Source organism: Convolutriloba macropyga, chromosome 4, assembly GCF_964194025.1.
Source record: "Convolutriloba macropyga chromosome 4, txConMacr16.3, whole genome shotgun sequence".
In the NCBI taxonomy this organism is placed as follows: domain Eukaryota; kingdom Metazoa; phylum Xenacoelomorpha; order Acoela; family Convolutidae; genus Convolutriloba; species Convolutriloba macropyga.
Genome location: NC_134471.1, coordinates 41,249,425 through 41,276,047, shown reverse-complemented (window position 1 = coordinate 41,276,047; position 26,623 = coordinate 41,249,425). Strand labels below are relative to the sequence as shown.

At 35.3% G+C, this 26,623-nt stretch overlaps 1 protein-coding gene across 1 annotated transcript; it reads right to left on the bottom strand.

The window, feature by feature from the left end:
- Window positions 1–3,213: 3,213 nt before the first annotated feature.
- On the bottom strand, window positions 3,214–26,623 carry LOC142337675 (uncharacterized). The gene is made up of 5 exons (XM_075387106.1): window positions 26,273–26,623; window positions 10,124–10,275; window positions 7,227–7,396; window positions 4,316–4,584; window positions 3,214–4,050 (listed from the first exon to the last, which is right to left on the bottom strand). Exons 1-5 carry the CDS (start codon window positions 26,599–26,601, stop codon window positions 3,366–3,368), a joined length of 1,605 nt encoding a protein of 534 aa, XP_075243221.1. The 5' UTR covers window positions 26,602–26,623; the 3' UTR covers window positions 3,214–3,365.

The following is a 26,623-nucleotide window of genomic DNA, read 5'->3' as shown; positions in this document are numbered from 1 at the left end:
AGTACAAAAGCACATAAATCCAAACAAAAATTCCTTTAAGGCAGTAGAGCATCCAGATGCTCTCAAAACAATAGGCAAACGATAGGCTAAAAAACTTGTCTAGAGAACCAAACAAAACTGCAAAAAATGTAAGAAAAATAATGTCAATTTTCGCCATTTTCTGTCATATTTCGCAACAAAAAAATTATTCAAATCCACAAAACTGTAACCACTTGTTAATTCAAAATTGCTCAAGTAATAGGGGTCCTGTTAATACCCATTTGAAGCAGTAAAACAGAGCAATCGTGAAAAAATCGCAATTAGCCCAAAAATTAGCAAAATACTTGAAAACCCTCCGAATTAGCATAAAAATCATATAAATTTCCAGAAACCTTCAAACCACCACCAAACCCAGCCTAAAATCAAAATAAAACGATAACCCAACCTCTTAACCAAAAAATCGAAAAAAACTGCTTAAATGCCACGTGAACAACAATTTTGCTCGTTTTCAGCATTTTTTTTCACACCTCAATTTCTCGCTCTCTAAAAACAGCGAAATGAACAAAAAACCACTCTTTTCGCTCAGCTCTGCACTTTTTTCAGCACCAAAATCACTCCAATAAAATTGATTAAAAAAACAGCCGGAAGAGTTCCGGAAACGACGCGAAGGAAAAAATTAACGCCCCTTACTAATATAAATCAATTAAACTTACTCTACTCAGTGACCACAATAACTAACATAACTCTTCTCCTACTGAATAAAACTAATCACTTCAAAACAAGAAAATAAAAAAAATTAAAAAGTATCTGACCCGAAAAGAAGATAAAGCATGTGATAAAAACTTCACATTGAGTTGCAATTTTTAAAAAAGCAACTTTTGGCGAAAACCCATGCCATAGGTTTTGTTTTATCTCGTTGAACCACTGCAAATAAAGTGAAAAACCCTACACAAAATTTTCAAGTAGAGAAAACTGAGAAAATAAAAAACCAAAAATGTTCTCGTAAAATTGCAACAAAATTTAGCCACAAATTATGGATCACCTGCCATTATGCTGAAACCAAATCATGATTTTAAGAAATCTTTGTCGATTTATAAAACTTATAACGATGAACGAAAAAAAGAAGAGAATATTGTAATATCTGTCATTTAAAAGTGCACAAAACAAATTTCAACAACACCTCTAGAAACGTTCCTATTAAAAACTAGAACTTTAAGAGTAGCAAAAAGCAAACAATCAGAAGTTTTCAGCGAAAATGAGCAAAAAAAAACACGAATATTTGCATAAATCTTCATAAAAATTACCATCAAAACGCATCAAAAACAACTAATTTTGACTCAAGGCATCCCCAAAAACTTGAACACAAAGGGAATTTAAAAAAAACCAACTCGAAACGAATTCTAAAAAAATTCATCATATTTTATTTCACGAGAGCGCATAGAGCCAAAAAACGTTCATTGTAGCCAATAGAGTGTTGAAAAGTTTCCAAAACAATAAGCAAGCAACATAGTCTAAGAAACTTCTCTTAGATTAGAAAAAAACGAAAAACAACAAACATTTAAAAATTTCACGTTTGTCATTTCTCCTAACAAAAAAATTGTTTAATACCATTAAAACTGTAATCACTTGGTATCTAAAAATTGCATAGCTAATATGCGTCTATGAAAGCCCATACGAAGCCGTATAACGAAGTTCAATAGTGGGCTTCAAATAACCCCATTAGAGGTTAACATATACCACTTAAGATTTTAGTAAAAACTGACACCAGTTTCGGCGCACTTTTCATTTGACTTTTAGTATCAAACTGCCGCCAATTGAAATTGTGAGAGAATTTCAGATCACGCGAAACGCAAAAAATTCAAGGGCGTAAAAGTCACTCGAAAAGTCAAAATTGTCAAGCGAAAAGTTGGCATAAAAAGACACACACGTTTACAAACAACCGACTAACGTCGGGCGAATTGCTCTCAAACGACCGGCGAGCGGTTGGCTTCGTCAGTAGCTAGCCACGGGGGGGGGGGGGGGGGGGGTGGTGCACCGGATGCTGTGGGGGGGGGGGGCAACACTGGGCTGGGGGGGGGCAACAGCGCGGTGGGGGGTGGAGGCAATAGGGGGGGGGGGGGGGGTGTCTCAACCTCTAAGAACCGCCCGTCAAACCATAAGTATAAGCCTCCAAAACAGTTTGAGCTGTGAAACAGAGGTGAAAGGCTCATAAGAGCACTTAATGCCCGCTGGGCGCTACCTGTTCATCCCGTTTTTGAGGACGAAAAGTCAAAAGCGTCAGACAAAAAATCGGTCAAGCGAAAAATCGCATAAAAAGAGACTAACAGGACTAAAATAATTGCTACAAACTTCGTTTGAGAGCAATTAATAATTGCTATGAACTTCGTTCAAGAATAATTAAAAAAATACATCATTATCTAACTCCTTAACCAAAAAAAATAAAGGCAAACGGTTTTAAAAAGCCGCAAGCGAACATAAAATTTCGCTCGCTTACAGAAATTTTTTTTACACCTCAAATTCTAGCTCTCTCGATAACAGCGGAATGAACAAAAAACCACTTTCTTTTCGATCTACTTCAATTTTGTTCAGGGCAAAAACCACTCCAAAATTTTTCACGCGTTTCACTTCCTTCAAAATTCACTCCAACTAAAGTCATTAAAAAAGGACTTCTCCAATACTCCTTTTCGAGTCGTAAAAAAGACAGCGCCCATTACTATTCAAATTATTCGAATTGTAAAAACCAAGAGAAGCCCAATAATAGCCTCAGCTATCGCTTCGCGGCTATTAAAAATGAACTCATAAACCGTTATCAAGCTTAGGTTGACACCATTGACGTTTGTTCTTTTTCAAGTTAATCAACACAGTACAGAGGAGACTTGTAGGGAGTTAAGTTATCCTATGATGAAATAATCAACCACAAAAATTCAATTACTCCCCTTAACTTGGCAAATGGCCGGATTCTCAAAAACTCAGATACCAAATGGTTAACAGATTGACCCAAAAAAGCAGGCAAAATTTAATTATCAGCTATCACTTCGCGGCTAGAAAGTATGAATTTATGTGATTACTATCGTCTATACAAAATTGTCCGGGTTACTTTTTTTGCTCAACACTTTTTTATCTAATTTTTTTGAGAACTACTAAATTTTGTTAAAATTCGTCGCCTTGGTCGATCCTAACGAAGACTTTTTGTCATTGCTCATTAGATACAACTAATTCCTCACTCATAACTAGTTAAGATGCATGCTAAATTTAAAATTCTGTTGAGGATAAAAATCAAACAACCAGGTTGCAAAAATGCAAACATGAAAATCACAAAACAAAGCTCAATAATTAATCAATAGCAGTTTAAAAATCATCATGTTTTTCTATTATACTTCAACTTATCAATGGAATTCTTCAGCACCAAAACTCTGCTCATCAACTGATTCCAGATGTGTGATTCCAGACACATTCAAAGCCCCCGATGACTCGGTTGCAGGTGTAGCGGGCGTGAACTGTTTGTACATAGCCGGGTTGAAAGTCTTCACAACAGGAGTCATCTCTACAAAATTTCCATTCAATTTCCTAACTTGTTCGGAGTCCGTTACACTAGCTGTGATATCTTCTGTATTTTTCTTCACAGTTTCCTCCAATTGGGCGGATGGCACTGCTACTGCCGACGTTGCCAGTTCCGTTTTGGAATCAACTTCATTGGCCGATTCGTGTTCGTATGTGGACTCCCATGCCGAGGTGGCGTTGTTATAGCTGAACGACGATCCACCACTATTTATTTGTGTGTCTGAGTTCTGGGCCTCAGCAACTGCGGGTGTGGCTGGGACTTCTTTCGCTAAATGCTCGGTCATAATTTCCGCAATCACAGTTCGCATTAAATCCTTCAAAATGGGTGACTTCAAAAACGTGGTCATGCACTCTTTGATTGCATTTGACTGTTGAGCAAAGGCTGATTCAAATCTGTTGTTCTGGGACGACACAGCATGTTCAAGTCTTCCTAGTGATGTTTTGAGGTCTTGAAGTTCTTGATACAACTCCTCATTTGAGATTTCTTCACTTACTTCAGGTATTACTAGCCTATAAAAATATTTACGTCAGTGCATAAAAACATTTATGTCAGTGCATTTTATGTCTAATTAAGATAATTCAATTTGAAGTTATCGGGTGTTGTTTTTTCGTACAAGTTATTTATATGGAGCTGGAATACGATAAAAATGTTCCTTTTTCAGCTCCAATTGGGTCTTCAGTGCTATCACATACTTCACAAATTAAGACTCATAACCCACAAAATCAGATCTCCAATTTTTCATTCAAACTTCTGATAATATAATAAGTTACGAACTGTTGCTCTGATGAAACTGAAGATTGACTTCCAACACCACTTCCTCCACGCTTCAGACACTCGTTCTTCCACTTACTCTTTGGATTGTCATTCTCTCTCTCTGTTAGCAATTTCAATTTTCCCTCTGTTGTCACCCCCAAACTCCTGCTTTTTAGACTCACTGGCTCGGAAGGTATTGACAATTTCTTCGATGAGGGCACTGATTCCTGGGTGTGGTCTCTGGCAAGCGCCGTGGATGAGGTTGCTGATGAAACCCTGTCTATCGGAACCTGGAACAATAACTCATAGTTACAAATAAATGATTTTTTTTCTTTTCCCGGTGGAAAAATAGCATCCATAAGCCCAACTGAAAACTATACCGCGCTCTTTTGCTCGGATAATATTTCCTTAATTTACAAATGTACAAGACTTTCATTTCCGTTCGTAAGACGCTACAAAGGAAATATTAGACATCGGATTTTTTATGCATATCCATAACGTAGGTTCACTAGATTATTTATTTTTGTCACTCGTTATTTCAATCTATTAACAACTCGATACTTCAAAAAGCAGCAGTCTAATATACACTTACCACCCGATAACAGTTGGGAGCCAACATTACAATTAACAAAACATAACCGACTAACGTCGGACGAATTGCTCTCAAACGACCGGCGAGCAGTTGGCTTCGTCAGTAGCTAGCCAAGGATTAGTGGGGCTAGCTTTAGCTTGATTCGGCTCTTTAACTTTTAGTTTTCTATCCTTGTTAGTAAACAAATCAAATAAAAAACTGATATTATAAAAATTTGCAAAATATTCCAAAATTCAAAAGAAAAGCTTCCAGATTTCGCAGTGACAATGTTCAAAACTACTTTTTGTCTCTGGAGTTATGTCAATTATTCCATCTGCAAGACTTGAAAAGCTTCGATGGTCAGTAATGATCGTCAAACTCAGAAAAGGAGAAAAATATTCAAAAAATTCGAAAACAATCGCAAATTTTACCAAAATTTTTCTAAAATTCAAAATAATAAAATCTTTAAAACCAATTTTATTGTCTCAAGAGACTATCCAATATCCCTATTTCAAGCTTTAAATAGTTTCACTGACTCATAAAGATCCATAAACTTAGAACACAAAATTTTAATAACCATTCCATTAACTCTAAAAACTATGCAACAGCTTATCATCAAACCTTGGAGGAGTTCGCTAGGACCCTGGTGCCGGAAAAAACGATAAAAAATCAGATTCAAAAACTTTCAAATTTTGCTCATATTAAAATCATGAAAAACATTCCATTACATCTAGAAGCTATGCACTCACCTATAATCAAACCCTAGAGGACGTTAAGTGGCTCTTGAGACTGGAGAAACCTAAAAAATGACCAAAAATTTCAAAAAACTTGAAAATTGCAAGTTGCAAAAAAAATGCTACAAGTTGTGAGAATAAAAGTTGAAAACTAATCCATGGCCACATAACATTTTGCAGTAACTCATTGTCAACCCCTAACGGAGATTTTCTGTTAGGCTGAAAAAACTGAATAATGACAATGAATCTCAAAATGATAATTAAAAAAAATTACAAGTTTTATAAAAAAAAATGCAAAAATTCGTGGTCTGGAAATCTTGAGAAACACTCCATAACATTTAAAAACTATACAGTAACCTTTTGTCAAAACCTAGAGAAGTTTCCTTGGCTCTTGAGGCGAGGGAAACCTAAAACCGACAAAAATTTTCAAAAAACTTTAAAATAAAAATGTTATCGAAAAATTTCCAAAATTTGTGATATTAAAAAGTTTAAAACTATTCCATGAATAATTATTCCAATAAAAATTTCTCAGTGGCTTATTATTAAAACCTTAAGGAGCTTTGCTGGCCCCTGGGTCTGTAAAAACTTGAATAATGATAAATGTCAAAAAATTTGAAAAAAATTGCTCGTTTTATCAAAAAAATGCCAAAATTCGCAATGTTAAAATGTTGAAACCATTCCACTACCACTTGAAACTATGCAGTAACCTATTATATAATCCTAAAGGAGGTTCCTTGGCACCTAGGGCTGAAAGAACTCAAAAATGACAAAAATTTTTAAAAAGCTTGAAAAAAATTGTTAAAATTAGCTTAAAATTGCTTGTTTTCAGCGATCGGTTGTTCGAACGTAGCCACGGTGGGGTGGGGGGGGGGGGGAGGCTGGTGCACTGGGGGGGGGGGGGGCTGATGGAGAGGGAGGGGGTGGGGCAATAGTGGCGTGGGGGGGGTCAACAGTGGGCGCTACATATTTATCCCATTTTTGAGGACGAAAAGTCAAAACCGTCAGACGAAAAATCGGCCAAGCAAAAAATCGCATTAAAAAAAGACCGACAGGACTAATATAATTGCTACAAACTTCATTTGAGAGCAATTAACACAAAATTCCAGTTACAGATGGTTCTTTTTCTAGCTGCAATACAAACTGTATTCCAAAGACGGTCTGAGCAGAATTTATTCGGATTACCATTTGAAACCGGTTGGAGATATAAGCCGAAATTATGGTTGGTCATTTTCCACAGAGGGATAAAGTTTAAATTATTCACAAGTCCAATTAATATAAATTCAAACGTTCAATGATACAAGTAGCATCTCGTTCAGTAGGCTGTGTCAAGAAAATACAGATATAGACATATCACAGTTTTCCAAATACTCTTTAATTCTTACTTTTCAAAAATCGAACAATCTTAGCGAGTCAAAATGAGACCGAACATCTTCATTTATAGTCTGAATGCATATATTCAAATCAAGTTTGTATTCAAATCAAGAGTGAATTATTTCGCGGACCTTAAATAGAAATGCTTGTTTTGGGTCCAAAAATATCTTTCGGGTGGTAAAATTTCAATTGGACAATCAAATTATCTTCCGATGGCTTCGTCTCATTAGAAAAGCATACGTATCGAGTAACTTACAGACGAATCCGAGCAGCTGATTTGAGTCAAAGCAACTCTCGAGGGCTCTGAAGTTGCCTCACTTTGGGCGTCAATTGAGCACTGCTGTAGAGCCTCGCAACAGACCCGCTCTTGAAAGTTCTTGTAGGCAACTTGCACTGTTTCCTTGTTCTCCAATGGCAAACTCAGAGCTGAAAAACAGTTTGTTAACATCGTAGATAGAGTTCGATCACAATTTAGTAAGATGAAATGGGTTGCTAAGTAAAACTCTATTCACGCTGTAAAAAATCGGTTTTTCTTCTCAATTAATTGGCCCAACAGAAGAATCAAAATAAAAACGGGACATTTTTCGGAAAAAACTAATCTAAGAACACCTAATCTATAACTTTTCAAATATCGGAAATCTTGTTAAAATATGCTAAACTCAAGCAAAATGTCGAATATCTGATTACGAATCTATACTTATTTTGAAATCACAATTTCAACCTCTCAAGTAACAGAGCCTTGTGAAATAATACAGCTTGGCAATTTCTATTGGATTAGAAAAATTAGAATTTCAAATTTTTTCTTTAGAAATAATAAAAGTGCAGAGGTCATTATAGAAAAAAGTGTCAACTACAGATGCTCTTTTATATTGCACTGAAAAACTCAGATATGATCTCAATAAAAAAACATCGTTACAGGAGCTTTTGATTCGATATCAAATCCTATTCTTCTGCACAAAACTAAACTTTTAGGTTTTAGTGAACAAGCAAATACAATTCTAACATCTTATCTAGAAAACCGTGTTCAAAAAGTCAAATTCTGGAAGTATGAATCAAATTGGATAGCACTTAACTGTGGAGTACCACAAGGTACTGTGCTAGGCCCACTGCTTTTCAACATATATGTAAATGATATGAAAGATGATACTGATGTGAATTCTAATATAATCCAGTACGCTGATGATACTTTTATCTTTTGCAGTGAAAAACAATTTCTGAATCAAAAATACATCTTGAAGTATTGCTAAACTCATTTTTCTTTTCAAGAAAAATGAGTTAAATGTAAATGAAAGCAAAACCGAATTCATTATTTTTGGAGCCCCTAAAAGAACAAAATCGAAGAAATAGTTGTTAACGGATGTACAGTTTTCGAGAAAAAAGTTGTGAAATACTTGGGAGTTCATATTGACTGTAATCTTTCTTTCGATGAGGAAACAAAAAATGTACTAAAAAATGGCTGTTGGCATAAAGGTCATTTACTCCATCAAAAATATATGCCCATAAAAAACTAGATCTGCTTTACTGGACGCTCTTGTTTTAAGTCATCCGCATTACCCAATTCTTGTTCTCAGGTCTTAAAAATCACTTCGAGTTACTCTAAAAAAACAACTGAACTGGGGGATAAAGGCATGTTTCAATAGAACCAAATTTGACAGGACCACTGATCTCAAGATCAAACACAAAATCTTACCAGTAGAATACCTCATTAAGTATCGGGTTCTTATATATTTTATAAGCCTCTAAAAGCAGATCTACCAGCTTTCGATGAACTCAAGTTACCCACCCTAAGTGATGAATGACCGTACAAACAAGCTGTCATTTAGAGCAAACCAAAAAACAAATATAATGCAACTGTTTTTCAAAAAAGCTATTGACTGGTATAACGATTTACCTCTCGCCTTGAGGCGGAATATCCCTAAAAAGCGGGCTCTCAAAACTACAATAAAAAATCATTTCTGGAATGAGGTTCTAAAAGACCCAACAATTTCTGAGTTCAATTCTTATCTCAAATCTTTCAAGTTCAATCTTACTTTGACTTAATTTTAGGGCGTCATTTATTCTTCTAAGAAATGCTAATTGGAGGATTAGCATTTTTTAAACTTTTCTCGAAAATGTTAATTGTAGAATTAGCATTCTAAAAAATTTTTCAAAATTATTATTCATCTCTCTTAATTTGTCGATATTTTAACACATTGAAAATTTAGTACAATTTAAAACTTTCACAATATGTGACGTTTGTTTCATTTATACTTCTTAACACTACATTGCCTTTAAACTATGTTCTGTATTTTATAGTTCATGCTCAAAGGAATTAACAATGTTTTTCTTTTTTCATTATTTTGAGTGAGGTACGAGGATAAAAGTCACAAAATTTCGCTCTTTGATTTGTTGGCATGTGATCAAATGTTCACAACAAAAACAAAACCACAAAGGAAAACAAAACCACGATGAGACCAATAATAGCCTCGCTATCGCTTCGCGGCTATTAAAATGAAACAATTAGCTGCGGAAGCTGTCTTCGATCCGTAGAAGCAAAAAGACAATAACTGGCCACATTCATTAAAAAACAACTTTATGTTAAATTGGTAGAATTATGACATAATTTCCAGATTTCAGGCAATTACCAGAATGCAATTTAAGAAAATTTACTTTATTTTCCAAATTTTATAAAGACAAATCCAACAGATATTGGAAATAGCTAAAAATGACAGCAAGGCCACCAACTTCTAAAAGTGCCCTTTAAACCATGGATTTGCCCCTTCCCAGCGAAATAGGTCACCTGCGCACTTTTTAGACTTGAAGAACTTGAAAACATGGAGCATCGACAAGCCCTCCCGGCTTTATCTCGGCTGAACTCAAATTACTAAGATCATTTTAATGAATTTTCCCTTTCAAAAACAAACAATCCAATATGAGACTGTTTAAAGCCCTCCCTATCGCCATACTCAACTTAAAAAACTTTAAAAATTTACAGAACTGTCAAAGCCATGTTTCTTCATTTTATTAAAAACTTCACACTTCTCCACGCAATACAAACGAAGTCCAAAACTTTTACTCCCGGCACTTTTTACTATTAGTAAAGCTCATATCGGTTAATTCGGTGAAAACAAAACGAAGAAGCATTACGAACACACGGAAACGTTTTTGACGCACCCTTTTCGAATATTTTCCTGGTCTGCTTCATGTCCCCCGACTGCTCGACTAGATGAGCCCATTTGATCCAGAAGAGAGCCACCTTCACACACTTTCTCTTAGAATACATGTCATCGAACACATTCCTCGGCTTGCGCTCCAGCAAAGCAAGTCTGTAACAGACAAGTATTTTTCTAGAGAAACGTTTCAGTGACAAAATTCATTCTACCGGTATAATTTTTCAGTGACTAGTTAATTCTAGTGGTAAATCATTATCATGGTTTGATTTAAGTTAATTAGTTCAATTATAGCAACAATATAAGGACGCATTGACTTGTAGTCTCCATCGCTAGCTCTTCAACTCTTATTTATTTACATTATTGTAAGTTATCTCAACCGCTTCGAAAGCCTAACACAGCTATTTATTTCCAAACTTATAATTTACTATTGCTTAATTGGATTTTCGCGCGTTGTCTTCGTATTTATTTTTCAATATAGCGCAAATAGTTTGGCATTAGCTGATGAGCTACATCAATTGAAAATGGTTTCTGCAATAACTCATTTCACCGATGAAAAAAATCAAATGGAGTAAAAGGGGAATCTTAGAGAAAAATTTTCATAGCAGAACAGAAAAGCTCTAAATTAAAACACGAACCAAAATCTGAAACTCAAACTAACTTCCTAATCTGTTATGAATGTTTTGTTGTTCCTATTAACGACAAGAACATTTTTTTGCCCATTTTCTGAAAATGGAGCAGCTATGTTTTTAGATATGAACGCTCGAGCGAAAGAGAGGCTAAGTGTCAGAAGGATCAGGATAGACAACAAATTTTATGACACTCAAACAATGTGGTTTTTCAGCATGATTTAGTCTTAGTAGCGCTTAGAATCACAGATAAAATCTAATGACATGAATGAAATAACAATTAACTTGGTTACCATGACTATGTTTATAAAACAGCAGATCACCAGTTTAATAAATCAATTTTAAACAGTTCATTTCAGTTTATCAGATATGAAATATATTTTTCTATTCTCCCCACTTTGGCCAGGTACGAATAATTAATTAAATTTAATCGATCGTGTTTTCATTTGGAATAGAACAACCCACTCAATCGGGTTTTCAACTAAGATAGTGGAACCCACACTATTTGGTTTGCAATTGGGATACTGAAACCCACACAATCGAAGGCCATGAGACATTAAGGAGGCTTTTATTGCTTGCAGCTGGCTCACAGTTCTGCGCTTCTTGCTATCAACATTATAGCGTTTTCTCGCATTAGAGTGACTGAAACCGATTGCGCAAGCCTGCTGAAAGCAACTGACAAACAAGCTGATGACAAACCTCTGTTGTAAGAGAGCAGAGCTATTCTATTTAATGTCTTTCTGACCAATTCAAAGAGTCCTCCAAATGATTCAAAAGCCATGGGAATAAACTGAACACCTATGTTGCCACATTGTTCGGAATATTGCTCCAACTTCCTGTCTTCCGCAGCTCTCAGGGCAAAACCAGACTTCCTCGCCCCATTTGAAATAATACTGGGTTGCAGTGGGGAGGTAATGGTTATATCCAGAGCTGCCAGTTGCTCAGCAGACCAACAAGGTAAATACACATCTCCAGGTCGAGAATTTGTTTCTGGTATCAGGTTTTTCTGCTCGCAATCTGGTGACAGGTTGGCACCGCTGCAAGCGGAAAAAATTTTGTCCCTTAGGCAGTCGTGTCGCGAAATCATATCGCCCCGCCCATGACATGCAACAGCATGATCACCGAGTGCATCAAAAGATCCTGTTTTACAAAAGAGACACTTTCTTTCTTTCATATATGGGAGCGCCCAGTCTGTACTCCACAGCTGCACGAAACTCGTTTGTCAATAGATGGAGGCCGAGAGACGGTATGGGAGCTGCCGATAACCAAGCTCCTGATTGAGGCAGAGAGAGAAAGTGACAATAAATGAGCTTTTTCTCTTTCGAAAGTTTGATTTTCAATTAATTTGTTGAGAGCAACTTCGTCGAGGACTTCCTGTATTTTGCTTTGAGTGAGCTGCGATATTGAAAAACCATTTATTTCATCAATCATTTTGGTAAAAGTGTGATCTGCTGTCGGCCAGTTATAAGCTCTACTAACGTAGCAGACTGCGATATCGAACCAATTTAAGCTGCTTTTATCTGATCAGAAGATCGTCGGATTCCAATTCGTCTTATTGATAGGCAAACATGCTTGATGCCATGATTCATTGCACAAGACTGTTCTCAGTATATTCTCAAAAGTTGTCCTTTGAAGGGAGTCAAATTCCTCAAAAATATTTACAGCTTCCTCTAATGGTGTATTGCAGCGCAGTGAATACACCATTTTTGGTGGACCCAGACAACTACGTAGAATGCCAAGAGCACAGTGTGGGTCGTTTATGTACTCAAGGTTCTTCAGTAATTTTTCGATCTTTTGAACACGTTTATGTTTTGAGGAAGCAACGAATCGAGGGGATCCAACAGCAGCACCCAGTATTTCAAGTCCCTCACTTTTGTTTCTTTTAATTCTGCTATCGATCGTGTTTAGAGCTCCTTTTGACCAGACCTCACATTTGTCTCTCCTGAGTTCTAGGCCACAAGTTTTGCCCGAGGCAGTCAAAATATCGAAAGCCTCGTTCATTTCGGGTTCTGTTATAGCAATAATACCATTGTCAAAGTACCAACGGTGCTGGGTAAGATTAGGTATTTTTGATTCGTACTGATGACCCTGGGAGCTGTAATCTTGAACTTGCAGCCGAGGTTCTTCCAGAGGGTGTAGAGTTTTAAGCTCTCTGAATGTTTGGACATTATCTGGCGCTACTCCATCGGATGACAGAATTTTTGCTGCTTTCCCGAAAGGGCCTTGGAGGCAAAGCGCCTTAGCACGAGCTGCAAGTGCTTCTATGGTTTCAGTAACGTTTTCTCTTGGTTGCTTCATACCAAAGTCCGGCGTAGTCCCCCGCTTTCCAGCGCTCAAACCATTTTGACAATAGGTTTTTCTGATTTTGATTGTGTTTCTTTCCACCTCTATTAGATGCTCGTAATATGCATTTGATAATGGCAAATAGCTTCTCACAGTTTTGTGCAGTTTGGCTATGAGATACATCCCTCGATAGTTTTGGTGAGAATGTCAGACCAACTGAGTCAAATTTGACCGGTATGTACCGTAGTGTTGGAATATGTTTCTTGGAAATTGTTTCCAAGTCTGGCAGTCCAATAGGATTCATGTTTGATGCACCAGGACTGACCTCTGTGCTACTTAAAAATGTTTCTGTTTAGCCAGTCAAAACTCTCGTCAAAGCGGGCTGCTATATCACCTTGAATCTTTTTTGTGTTTGACAGTAAGGAGCTAAATTGAGCGTATGCCCAAATGGATCGTGAGCACACCCATTCACCAAATTGTGGTCCCCAACTTGAATAACTGATTCTAGTTTTGTTGTTTTTGTGGCTTTTCAGTTATTTTAAACAGTGTCTTTTCTATCAGGATAAAACAGCACTGTATCAACAGGAACTTGAAAACGGGGGTCAGAGTCATCAACTGTCAAGTTGCTCATTGACAGTGTAAATCCAGAGAAAGGGTTTCCTTAACTTAGAGTGTCTTATAACACACTGCTTTAAACAAAGCTAGAACTATCTACTGTTGTACACTCCCTGTTATGAACTGAAGAAGCTTTCATTTTGTTTCCTTTTCTCTTTCCCATTTCTAGTTCAAATCTTGCATTATCTGAAAACATCCAGAGAAATGGTTTCCTTCACTTAGAGTGTCTTATAACACACTGTTTTCAACAAAGCTAGAACTATCTACTGTTGTACACTCATTGTTTTGAACTGAAGAAGCTTTCATTTTGTTTCCTTCTCTTTCCCATTTCTAGTTCAAATCTTGCATTATCGGAAACTGAAGTAACTATAAATAATGTTGTTCACTTTTTAATGAATAACAAAAACATAGGGTGGGTGGATTTACCGGAAAAACCGCACGAGCAACTAATTACTATCAAAACAGGAACAATCTCACCGGGGGACCGCCATTATTCATCTTGCCCCCAATAGACCCAAAAACACTTCCAGCGAGCTAAAGTATCAAACAGGACGCAAAAACACACACAGTAATATTGGGTAACTTTTCTCACCTTACCTTACCAGATAAATGAAAGAGCGAAATTACAAAAAGAGCAAAATAACTTATAATACTGAGGTCAAGCCCATTTCTCAAAGTCTATACATAAAGGAAAACGAAAATGAAAAAACGAATTAGGACCGCAAACAAACTTAAACCTGAGCAGATTGAAATCTTGTAAGCTTGATATAATTTTACAAACAATAGTTCGCAGACTGACATTCATATAAAGCCAAGGTTGTTAAAATAATTTAAAAAATGAATAGATAATCCATGATAATTTGTGAACAAGTTGGTATTTAACCTAACGGTTTTGCAATTAACATGCTTCCTCCAAAAAACACAAGTTAAAAGTGCAAAAGTCTATTGAGACAAGTCTGATCAAAATCTAATCGCGCAAATGACCTAAAAACTTTTGCTATAGAGAGTAAGAAATGACGTGACGCGCTCGTGAGCCGTTCGTGAGACGAAGAAGTCGATCAAAAAATTCGACCTTTACAGCTTTGCTCTGAGCAAATATAAAACGAAAAAAGAGCGTGAGACGACAAAACGAGCAAAAAAACCGGAAGATTTCCGGAAGCGCTCCAAGCTTCAAAAATTCACAGGGAAGAATTGTATTTACAATTGAAAGCATTACCGTTTGTCTTAAAACTAACTCCTTACCTCACCACATTTGAAATTTGGTAAATTTACACTAATAAACCACAAGAAAAACGTGAGCCACAACTTCATTGGAGCAAGTTAAAGTTAGTTCAATGGAGGAAGTTAATTCAGTACCAGTACAAACAACCCAACAGATATAAAACATATTCTGGCGGAAAAAATTAGAAATCTTAATACCGCGAAACTTATTAAAAACATGCGCTAGCGTTGAAAAAGGGCCAAAGTCTTAGGAACTGAGAGGCTCAAATACTGACAGGCTCAAAGAAACTGAGAGCGCTGGCTACGAATTATTATTAAAATCTCATGATACCAATCTTGAAAAAATAAATTGAAATTCAACTGGGCGACCCAAAAGGCACATTGCGAAAGCATACGGCTGATTAAAATTTTAGAAACTTAACCGAATTTTTCAAAAAAACTTTTTGTTGTGAAGTTACTGCAATTTAGACAAAAGTAATACAACATTTTCGTGTTGGAGATATAGACAAAATGCGTTCAAACTATTGCAAAATCTAAATTACACAACAAAAAGACTTAAAATGTTAGCCCTCACGGTGCACAAGACGTTTTCCAGTAATTAAAAGCACATGCAAACAAAAAACTGAACAACTCGGACACAAACAGACAAAATCGGATTAGCATGTGTGCAGTTTTTTTTAAGAAAAACCTGACTTCAAAGTCATTCAATGCATTTATCATCAAAGGCAAATTTCCATATCCACTGATTTCTGAAAAATTCTCTTTAAACCCCAGAAACGAATTAAAAAACCAAAAATTAACTAAAAGATTGAAAACGATATATCCAATCCGAACTTGAAACTAATTACTAAGCTCACGAAAACAGCGTGATATCAATTAAAGAGGTTTTGCATTAAAAAAACATCTAATAATAGCTATTAACAAAACCGACTTACCTCGCGCTAACTGCTATCAAGCAACCTGTAAGCGGTTGGCTTCTTCAGAAGTTAGCCACGGCTTAGTGAGGCTAGCTTTAGCTTAAATGAAGAGGGTAATAAATGACATCACGCCACCTAAAAGCAGCTGAAGTGCGGCATCAACAAGAGTTAAGGAAAGAAAGAGAGAGAGAGAGAGAGATAGCGTGCTCGAGGTAAAACGTGAACGAGACAGATAAGAAAGAAACACTAACCGACAGAGAGAGAGAGAGAGAGAGAGAGAGAGAGAGAGAGCTAGGAATATTTACCATGATGAAATTCGATTCTGCAACTTCTATTTTTCTAACATTGTTAGTAATGAAATCATACAGAAAAAAACTGAAAGTGCAGAATTCAAAAGAATAAGAATACATTTCCCAGTGAACAAAATTTTGAAACCATTTTCCGTTTCTGGAGTGCTGACATGTAACCCAACTGCAAGACTTAAAAAGTTTCGTCGGCCATTATTCGTCGGTCATATCGTTTAACTCAGAAAAGGACAAAAAATTCAAAAATTTTTAAAACAATTGCAAATTTTAACATTTTTTGATATTAATATCTTCAGAACCACTTCAGTGTCTCAAGAGACTATCCAGTATCCCTATTTCAAGCCTTAAGTAGTTTCACTGATTCATAAAGATCCCTAAACTCAATAATTTTTCAAAAATTTGCAAAAAATTTAAATTTTATCAAAAAATGTTATAACTCGAGTCCTTAAATAACCGATAACAAGTTCATTAACTCTAGAAACTATGCAACAACTCTTTATCGAACCTCGGAGGAAGTCCCTGGTGCCGGAAAAATAAAAAAAGCAAAGTTAAAAAAAATTGCAAATAGTCTTCTAAAAAAACTGCTGTATTTTGTCATAATAAAATCTTAAAAACCATTCCATTACACCTACAAACTATGCAGTAATCTACTATCAAACACTAATGGAGGTTCTTACGGTCTTGAGACTGGAGATACATGAAAATATTACAATTTCAAAAAACTTGAAGTTTTATCAAAAAATTGCCAAAATTTGAAAACTATCCAATGGCCAAAAAAATTTCTCAGTAACTTATTATCAAACTCTTAAGGAGGTTTTCTGGCCTCTGGGTATTGAAAAAAATGAAAAAGGACAATAAATTTCATATTTTTTTTTAAAATAGCAAGTTCTGTAAAACAAATGCTACAGTTCGTGATGTTAAAATGATGAAAACCATTCCAATACCATTAGAAACTATGCAGTACCCTATTATCAAGTCATATAGGAGGTTTTCCGACCGTAGAGAATGAAAAAACCCGAATAATGACAAAGGTTTAAAGAAAATTTGCAAGTTTTGTAAAAAAAATGCTAAAATTCGTGATGTTAATATGTTGAAAATCATTCTATTAGCATTAGAAACTATGCAGTAATCTATTATCAAACCCTGGAGGAGTTTCGTTGGCAGCTACTACTGAACAAACTCAAACAACGACAAAAATTTTCAAAAAACTTGAAAAAATGAAAATTAGTATAAACTTGTGTTTGTGTTTTTGCTTGGATTACCAAAAGATATAAAAATGGTCATTAAAAAAGTACCTATGTCTTGCAAAAGACCGTTTTAAACTTTATCCACCTTAATTTCAGACTGGTCCAACAAAAAATTGAAAAGTGACGAAATAAACACGAAAAAATACAACATTTTGGGCTAAAAAATGACATTTTATTAACTTTAAACTACGGCCTTCCCGGTAGCTTCATCACACAAAGCACTTGAATGATTACTACACGCGGCAAAGGGCATTTAATGAAACTTAATGCCCGCTGGACGCTACCTGTTTATCCCATTTTTGAGGACGAAAAGTCAAAGGGGTCAGACGAAAAATCGGTCAAGCGAAAAATCGAATAAAAAACAGCACTAATATAATTGCTACAAACTTAGTTTGAGAGCAATTAATAAGAACTATACACAAACTAAATTATAAGAAAAAGAACAGAGCCAATTTGACGAAAACAATGGCTAAAATGGTTATGTATGTGCGCCATTCTAACAAGAACACTTTTCAAAGTGGAAAAGTCATTCACTGAACGCAGCGCATAATCAAATAATCTCTCGCTAAGAAAAATTAGTTCACACGGCAATTTTACTAGCTTTCGCTTTTAGGTGAAAACGCCTTGTGAACGAATAGTACATCTGGTAAAAAATTTCAAGAAAACAGAGCCCTGCGATATAGCTCCACTTATCTTACAGCTTCGCAGCTATAACTAGGTATAAACGGGAATTGATTTAACATTAAGAATGTTTATGCATGTATTGATGCATTGATTTGAGATAACAGCCTCCAGTTATTAAAAAAGGTTTCAGAATAACCGAGCATGGAGCAAAATAGAAGTGCAAAGCTAACTTTTATGCTGCATGTGATCACTTTACCGCATATGAATCTTTTCAGTTTCACTGATATTAGATGTTAGCCTCTGATTGGCTTTCGACGGGGACCAACCCACTCATTCTGCGCATACAGAAAGTTCCCTCCCTAGCTTCTCTCATTGTTCCGACCCCACTTGTGGGGGAGGAATTATATACTCAAATGGATTTTTTTGTTCAGACAATTTTGGCCGATCGATACATTCATCGTAGAGAAATGTGAGTGGTATCACTAAAAAGCTCGTCCAGCGTAGAGTTCGGAATTAAAAGACTTTTAATTTCGTTTTTTTCAAAGAGCTATCGAATTTAAAGTTTTGTGTGAACATGTGATATTTGCCATGTTTTGTTCACTTTTAGCATAACTTTTGTCCAAATTAAGATTTTTTTCTTAAAAAATTATTTCAAAATTACATTTTATAATACAAATGAAACAATTTTGTGTTTCTAACAGACAAAAGACAATGAAAAAAGCTAGTTCTCAGAGAAGTTTATTATCAAAAAAACTCGATTTCTATTTGAGAGCTGCTATTTTTTTTCAAGTCAATTAGAGACTGGTCACTTTTGAAATCAAAGTTCTGTAGATGATGACAAACCTCATTTACAGTCAAATGATGCCCAATTAACATATAATTTCTTCACAAGGAATGGCTCATGTTTTTCATGGCTCCGACTATGAGTTTTCGTAATTTTTATCGAAATTTTCATATTCTTTTTGAGATTTTAAATTATAGGAAGCCTATTGCACTCTTAGTCAGCGAGTCTATGCCAGAGACTCCCTGACTAAGAGTGCAATAGGCTTCCCAAAGAGCACTAAGTGAACCTATGTAGAAAATTGAGCGGGCAGCTAATGGCTGTAAAGAATTTAAAAACAATTTTTAAAAATAATTTTTTGAACATTAACAGATGTTAAATTTGTTTATGTGAGCTGTAAGTCAGTCTCACAATTGCCAGGGCCCATTTTTTTCTACTGCAACACAAATTAAGCCAAAATTGATCTGTTTAGCGGTTTTATCCTCTAACTATTGTATTTATGACTTCGATGTTAAGACTTTTTAAAAAAAAATTCACATTTTTAAATTTTTAGTTATTTTTTCATAATTTTGGTTCCCATTGACATCTTATCACATTATCCTATTAATGTGTTTTCCCATGGCTTAGAGAATACTTTCAATTGATCATAGATAAGTTTTTCAGAGAAAAATTTATGGTTTTAATGGCCTCGACACTGTCTTCTTGCACTTTTCTACTGATTTTTGTTGGTTTTTGCCTTTATTTGTTGCCGTTCTCATAGGCATAAGACTTATTGATGCTTTAAGATGACACAAGTTGTTGTGTTCTCATCGAGGCGAAATTTTTAACTTATTATTTATTGATTTCCGTTAAAAGCTATTGAATTTTGTTTTATAGCATTGATATTACGGCTTTTCTCAAAAACCTCGTAGTTTTAATTTATTTGTTCAAATTAGTTGGCTTTTTTTGAAGTCGTAAAGTTACAAAAAATCAATGCCATTCTTGTTGAAAACTGATTTGAAAATGAAAATCTTCTAATGAATAGTTCATTTTTTAACGGCTTCGACACCTTTCTCTATCATTTTTTCAATTTATTAATTTTGCCTATTTTTTTTAAATATTTTTAAGTAGTCGAAAATTGCCGAGAGGTCAAGTAAGCTTCTAACTGAGGGCTGAAAGAATGAAGTTGCTCAATGCATTAATTTTATTGCAAGTAGTCTTAAAGTTTATATTTCTTTTCAAACATTTTCAAATGTTTTTCAGTTTTTGTTTTTGTCAACTTGTATTTACATCTCATCATCGAGAGCCCCATCCATTTCCTTCTAATTCTAATATTAGCGTGTCAATTGATATTACCTCGTAACTGATGTTTTTGTTGGACAATATGCGTTTTAATGAAAGTTTTGTTAGTGGTTAAAATTTGTGTTCTTTTTCTCTTCTATAAGCACATTCGTGTAATATCAGATCCCAATGATTTTCGAACGAAGTCCAAGTGAACAGATGTAATCTCTTAAAACAATTTTACTTGAATTAGTTTGAATAACATTTGATATAAAAACAAAATTCAGATAACAGCGAAAGATTCTATTGGCGTCAATAAATTGTGTTTTAGCAAATTGCTTGTAACTTTTTCGATTTTTCTTCATCTTTAGTCCGTTGCTGTGGCTTATTCCAGCCAAAGATAAGTACTTTTGGTCGTTTATAGCTTTTTTTAGAAAATTCATCAAGATTTTTTTGTTAAAAGCTAACTTTTTTAACAAAAAAATTAGCTTATAACAATTCGTTTTTTTTCGTTTTCAGATTTTTTTGTTTTCAATGTTTGAAAAAATTTGGTTTAAAAAATTTTGGTTGATTTTTGAAATTCGTCTCATTATTTGTTCTTTTTGTTAACTTTTTGTCTAGTTTCATTAATATAAAGTCTCATCTGCTTTTTAGTAAGAAAAGTTTATTTGTGTATTTAAGGATTTATCTGATTGTATTTCGACGTTGTTACTAGGTTCTTTTATGTTTAGATGTTGAAATTTTGCCGTAGAAAATGTTTTTCTGTTTGCTCATTTTGTGGTTTAATTCTTTTTCTCCCGTATTATTATTAATGGCTGATCTCGTGAGCGTTGTAATGAGGCATGGCATTATTTAATTCATTTAGTAATTTGTGTAACGATTTTTTTAAATTCAGAGATCTATTTCCGATTTTCTCTTCATTTGGTGTACAGTTAAGTGAAAAATGTAGAGTAGATGAGCACGGGTTGGAACATCATGTGCCTCCTTGTTTTTATTAGCTACACAAATGCTTGTATAAAAACCGGCGCACGACAAATGAAAGAGTGAAAATGAACAATGGCCTCAGCTTTTATAACTTCGCTGCTATTGAAAAGTTTCACTAAATCACGAGTTAAGCAAAAAGATAGCACTGATAGCTACGTCAGTATCGTCATCAGTTTTATACCACGTTTGTTTATAAAGTTGCGCCTTGGAAATTCTGCACATGGGTCCACTTCGACATCGCTAACCTCGATAAAAGGTTGGAAAATATACCAAACATATATACGAAAATATATCCAAAAATTATAAGATTAACCTGGGCTATGTATTCCTTAAAAAAATTCTTTCGAAGAGATTAACCTAGAAATATAACCGGGTGATAAATATTGCCAATTAAAACAGATCTAACTTTACAAATACCTTTTATATATATTTAAAATCAAAAACAAAGGTTCTGTGCTTTATAATACGTAAATTAACAGCATATAACGATTTCTCAGGAAAAATGAAAAGACAAGAAGTTTTACAATTCGCAGATGATACATGCATTATATCTCACACCAAAATAAGTAACGACCTAATAAAGCCGATAATTATGAAACAGAACATGGTAACATTGAGAGTTAGACAGATATCAGAGATTGGTAACACAGAGATAACCGAAGCTATTGTTTTTCACAAAAAGATCAGTCGTACGCTGAGGAATTTCATTATAATGGAGACATAAAACCAAAGGTCACTTGTCCCAAACAAAACGTTGCTGAAAGTGGCGACTACTTAGATCTACTTAGTAAGGCATCTTATACCACTAAAAGTAAGAACTGTACTTCATAAATCACTAGTCTTTTCACATTTCAAAATCAGTGCAATTTTTCTCTTTATCTTTGCCAGCTTCTGTATTTCAGAATGAATAGAGAAATAAATTGGGGTATTAGTTTTTGCCCTTTGCGTAAAAAATTTTATAGAGCACGGGATTTATCATAAAGTTTTACCTGACGAGGTTAAAAATTTAACCTGTAGAAATTTTCATTAAGAACAATTCTCTTCATTTTTATAATTTAATGAAGCATTATATAGAAAGCAGTCAAACATCCGAAAAAACACTCCAAATCACGGGAAATATTGGATCAGAAAATTTCTGACCTGTCCAGTTTTTCAATTAATCTAAATAGAGTGAACTATCAGTACTCAGAAATTTCTCGAGAAAGTCGAGCGAGCTACCAATAGAAATCCGGAAAATAGAGAAATTGCGAAATAACCAAATTACATGAAACGTTCAAATTACGTGAAATATTCAAATTACGTGAAATAATCAAATTACGTGAAAGTGTTCAAATAGACAGACAAATACAAGGATATAGAACTTAGTTGGATTTCCATTTTGGATTTCCATTTTATAAATTTTGGATTTCCATTTTATAGATTAAAGAAAAACTTTCAACACTTCTTCATATGTAAGAATTCTCTAACAATTCTTCCCAATGGAAAATCACTTCGACAAACAATTGAAATACAAGTGTCGTAACTCATCTTAGCAAACTCATCTTAGATTAAGTCACGCAAGTCGATATACGAAAGAGGTAGTATCGCACGCACTCGAACGAACCTTTGCAGATAACTCTTTTCATAAGAAAAGCTTGTAGACATTATATATACCCTTCTTCAATGTTTTTGACAAGATTGGTGGGTGGATGCCCTAGTGCTAGAACATTCTCAACTCCTGTAAAGTTAACTTTAATAATCTAGAGTTGTTGAGGATTCCCAGCAATAGCTGAAAGGATCTCTCCCTTTAAGTCCCACACGCTCCAAGAATCCCGGCAACTTTGACAGTCATGGGTGATCAGCCACGCTTATGAGCTGTTTTTGCTGTATCTAGACGTGTAAATTTGTCAGAAAAAAAAGAGGTTATTCGTTTCTGAAGCCCTAGCGGCTCAAAAAACTTTACTTATGCCAGATAATTCGCAATTCTACATGCACTAAAGCAGAATTCAATGCGAAATTTATCCGCTCTCACTTCAAGTAGTTCGATTTTGTAGGCAAATGCACTGTTAGAGTTCAAATTGGCTGTAACTAGCAATTTCAGATATGAGGATATCTAATCACTTAGCACCCAAGGGATCCTTTTTTGGAATAATTCAAGTTTGTATATGAGATAATTGGTTCTTAAAAATATGGCGCAGCGAAATTTAGAACAACTAGAATTATCAAATTATATAAACGTTTCAGCTTGAAAATAGTTTTGAGGTTTTGCGTTTTATGAAGTACAGTTTTACCTCTTTCTTTAATTTTGTATCGTTGTTACGTCTCAAGTTAGATCATGAATTACGTAGACGAACAGACCTTTCATGTACTCTGATGAGCTGAGTGACTGGTGATTCAAAAATTCAATTCCTGTTGGATCAACGAAATGCACAAACCCGTTTTTCCGCTCCAAGCTGCGTTTGATTTTGCGCGAGGTCCACTTCTCTAAACGCTTCGCCAGTAGCTCATTGGTGAAGAAACAGATAAAGCTAAGTATTAAATCCTAGAGGAAAGCTCCAGTTAGACTCAGTTTCATTTATTTTTTGTCGACAAGGCGGAAGTAATGTTTTCTGTCTCTGCGGTATTTTGTCTTAAACTTCAGGAACCAACCAACAAAACTAGTTTTTTTAGTTTGCATAGCAACTCTATGTGCGGTACTTTCTCAAAAGCTTTAGCAAAGTCTGCATAGAATAAAACTTGGATATGAGACTTGACAGTAGGATTTGTTCATGACAAAACCATGTTTAATTAATTTTCGTACAGTGGGATGTTCATACATTTTTCGGTATCTTAAGGGCAAAAATAGAGTCAACACTTTATAGTATTCTTATAGGTTTTTCACGGTTTTTTGTGGACGGGTGATACCGCATCCACTTTCCAGTCGTCTGGTATAAATTTCAGTCTTTTCATTGTTGTTGTTAAAGCAGAAATTAATGGTTCTAAGAGTTGCTATTGCATTTTTTCGGGATATGAATTAGATTTTTCGTTATTTGGAAGAAATTTTCTTTAGAACTCATTGGCGAGTAAACTGATTGGAAGCACCTATTCAACACATCAAGTTTCTCTTGCATATTTCGTGCTGTTTTTTCGCCAAGTTTTAGGGTGTCCAGAATCCCGGATGCTTTATTGATCGATTTGAAACGTTCTAACTCGAGTCAACTTTCATAATCCAGTTTTGTTGAGGATTCCCCACAATAGCTGAAGGGATCTCTCCCATTGAGTCCCACAGGCTCCACGAATCCCGGCAAGTTTGGCAGTCATAGGTGATCAGCCATGCTTATAAGTTGTTTTACTGTATCTAGAGTACAAATTTGTCAGAAAAAGCGGTTATTTGTTTAAGACCTAGCGGCCCAAAAAATTTTACTTATACCAGATAATTCGCAATTCTGCTTGTTCTAAAGCAGAAATCAATGCAAGATATTTCCGCTCTGACTTCAATTAGTTCTATTATGTAGGCAAATGCACTGCAATAGTTCAAATTGGCTGTAACTAGCAATTTCAGATATGAGGATATCTAATCACTTAGCACCCATTTCGGGATCCTTCTTTTGGAATAATTCAAGTTTGCATATGAGATAATTGGTTCTTAAAAATATGGCGCAGCGAAAGTTAGAACAACTAGAATTATCAATTTATAAAAACGTTTCAGCTTGAAAATAGTTTTGAGGTTTTGCGTTTTATGAAGTACAGTTTTACCGCTTTCTTTAATTTTGTATTGTTGTTACGTCTCAAGTTAGATCACGAATTACGTAGACGAACAGACATTTCATGTACTCTGATGAGCAGAGTTACTGGTGATTCAAAAATATATTCCTGTTGGATAAACGAAATGCAGGAACCCGTTTTTCCGCTCTGCAAGCTGCATTTCATTTGGCGCAGGCTCCACTTCACTTAACGCTTCACCAGTAGCTCATTGGTGAAGAAACAGATAAAGCTAAGTATTAAATCCTAGAGGAAAGCTCTAGTTAGACTCAGTTTCATTTATTTTCCGTCGACAAGGCGGAAGTAATGTTTTCTGTCCCTGCGGTATTTTGTCTTAAACTTAAGGAACCAACCAACAAAACTAGTTTTTTTAGTTTGCATAGCAACTCTGTAAGCGGTACTTTGTCAAAAGCTTGAGCAAAGTCTGCATAGAAGTAAAATTGGATATAAGAGACTTGAGAGTAAGATTTGTTCATGGCAAAACCAAGTTTAATAGTTTTTTAATAAATTTTCGTACAGTGGGATGTTCATACATTTTTCAGTATCTTACAAGCTAAAATTAAATCACCACATTGTAGTTTGCTAATAGGTGTTTAGTAATAGTAATAGTAGTAGGAGAGGCTTTAGGGTCTCGCCCTTGGGTGTATAACCCTCTCATTTATCATCTAGCACAAGTTTTTAAGGGGGTTACAGTTTCCACAGTTGCACAAGACTCTCCAGCTGCAGCTGTCAAGTTCATTGTAGCGTCTGTGAAAAAAGGTCATATACATTTGCGTAAGAAGCTTCTTGCCCAGTGGTTTGTCAGTCGTTTTTCTCATTATGTTGTATAGTCTCGTTGCTCGGGTCCAGAAATTTTCGTCGCATTTTCTCAGTCTGTGTTTCGGAACTTCGAATTCTTTGCTTTGTCTCGTTTCTGTTGATGACAGATAGAAGAAACAGGAGATCATGTAGTTCCATGTACATGGAGACGTTTCACGGTTTTTTTGTGGACGGGTGATACCGCATCCACTTTCCAGTCGTCTGGTATAAATTTCAGTCTTTTCATTGTTGTTAAAGCAGAATTTAATCGTTCTAAGAGTTGCTATTGCATTTTTTTTAGATAAGAAATACATTTTTCGTTAGTTGGAAGAAATTGTTCCTTAGAACTCATTGGCGAGTAAACTGATTGGAAGCACCTATTCAACAGATAAACTTTCTTTTGCATTTTTCGTGCTTTTTCTTCGCCAAGTTTTAGGGTGTAAAGAATCTCGGATGCTTTATTGATCGATCTGAAATGTTTAAAGAGAAAAGAGAAACAGACATGAAAAGTTTATTTTGGCATTGAGTTTTGTCAACATATTGACAACGATATCCGATTTGATAGACAGTGCATGCAGTAAAAAGATTATCTAGTTCAAGCCTCGTCAACGCCATCGCAAAGTTAGCGGCATGAATTTGAGAATTCAATTGCAGCAAAACGAAAAAATTGCAGGTTCTGATCAATAAAGATCGCGCTCGCTAGTCGTAAGAGAAACATTGACGTAAGAGAAAAATTAGTTCGGCTCAAAAGTTGCACAACTTTATTTACCTGTATGCTATCGTTACTACATCCGACGAATTTTCCAACACAGACTCCGATAAAACGTCATTGAAGGCTCTTTTATACAGACTCTGTGCTTCCTTAGAACCACTTGGGTGGGTCTGATCAAACCAATCCAGGTATTTTATCCATACCTTTGCTCGCGCGTTCGGATTACACGACACTCGCACCAACTCCGACTCAAACTTTCGGAGCTCATCGTTGCTAATGGCCCCTTTTGATGCAGAAGCAGCAATTGCTACATCTCTCCCCTGAGGAAGTGGACGGTAATTTTCAATATTGGACATAATTTCGTCAATAGTGCTTCCACTGGTCATTGTAGCGTACACAAAACAAAAA

Coding starts and splice junctions, on each gene's coding strand:
- LOC142337675 (XM_075387106.1), bottom strand. CDS start 26,601: ATGACCAGTGGAAGCACTATTGACGAAATTATGTCCAATATTGAAAAT. Junction 10,276..26,272: donor GTAGTAACGATAGCATACAG/GTAAATAAAGTT, acceptor TGTCTGTTACAG/ACTTGCTTTGCTGGAGCGCA. Junction 4,585..7,226: donor TCAGCTGCTCGGATTCGTCT/GTAAGTTACTCG, acceptor TTATTGTTCCAG/GTTCCGATAGACAGGGTTTC.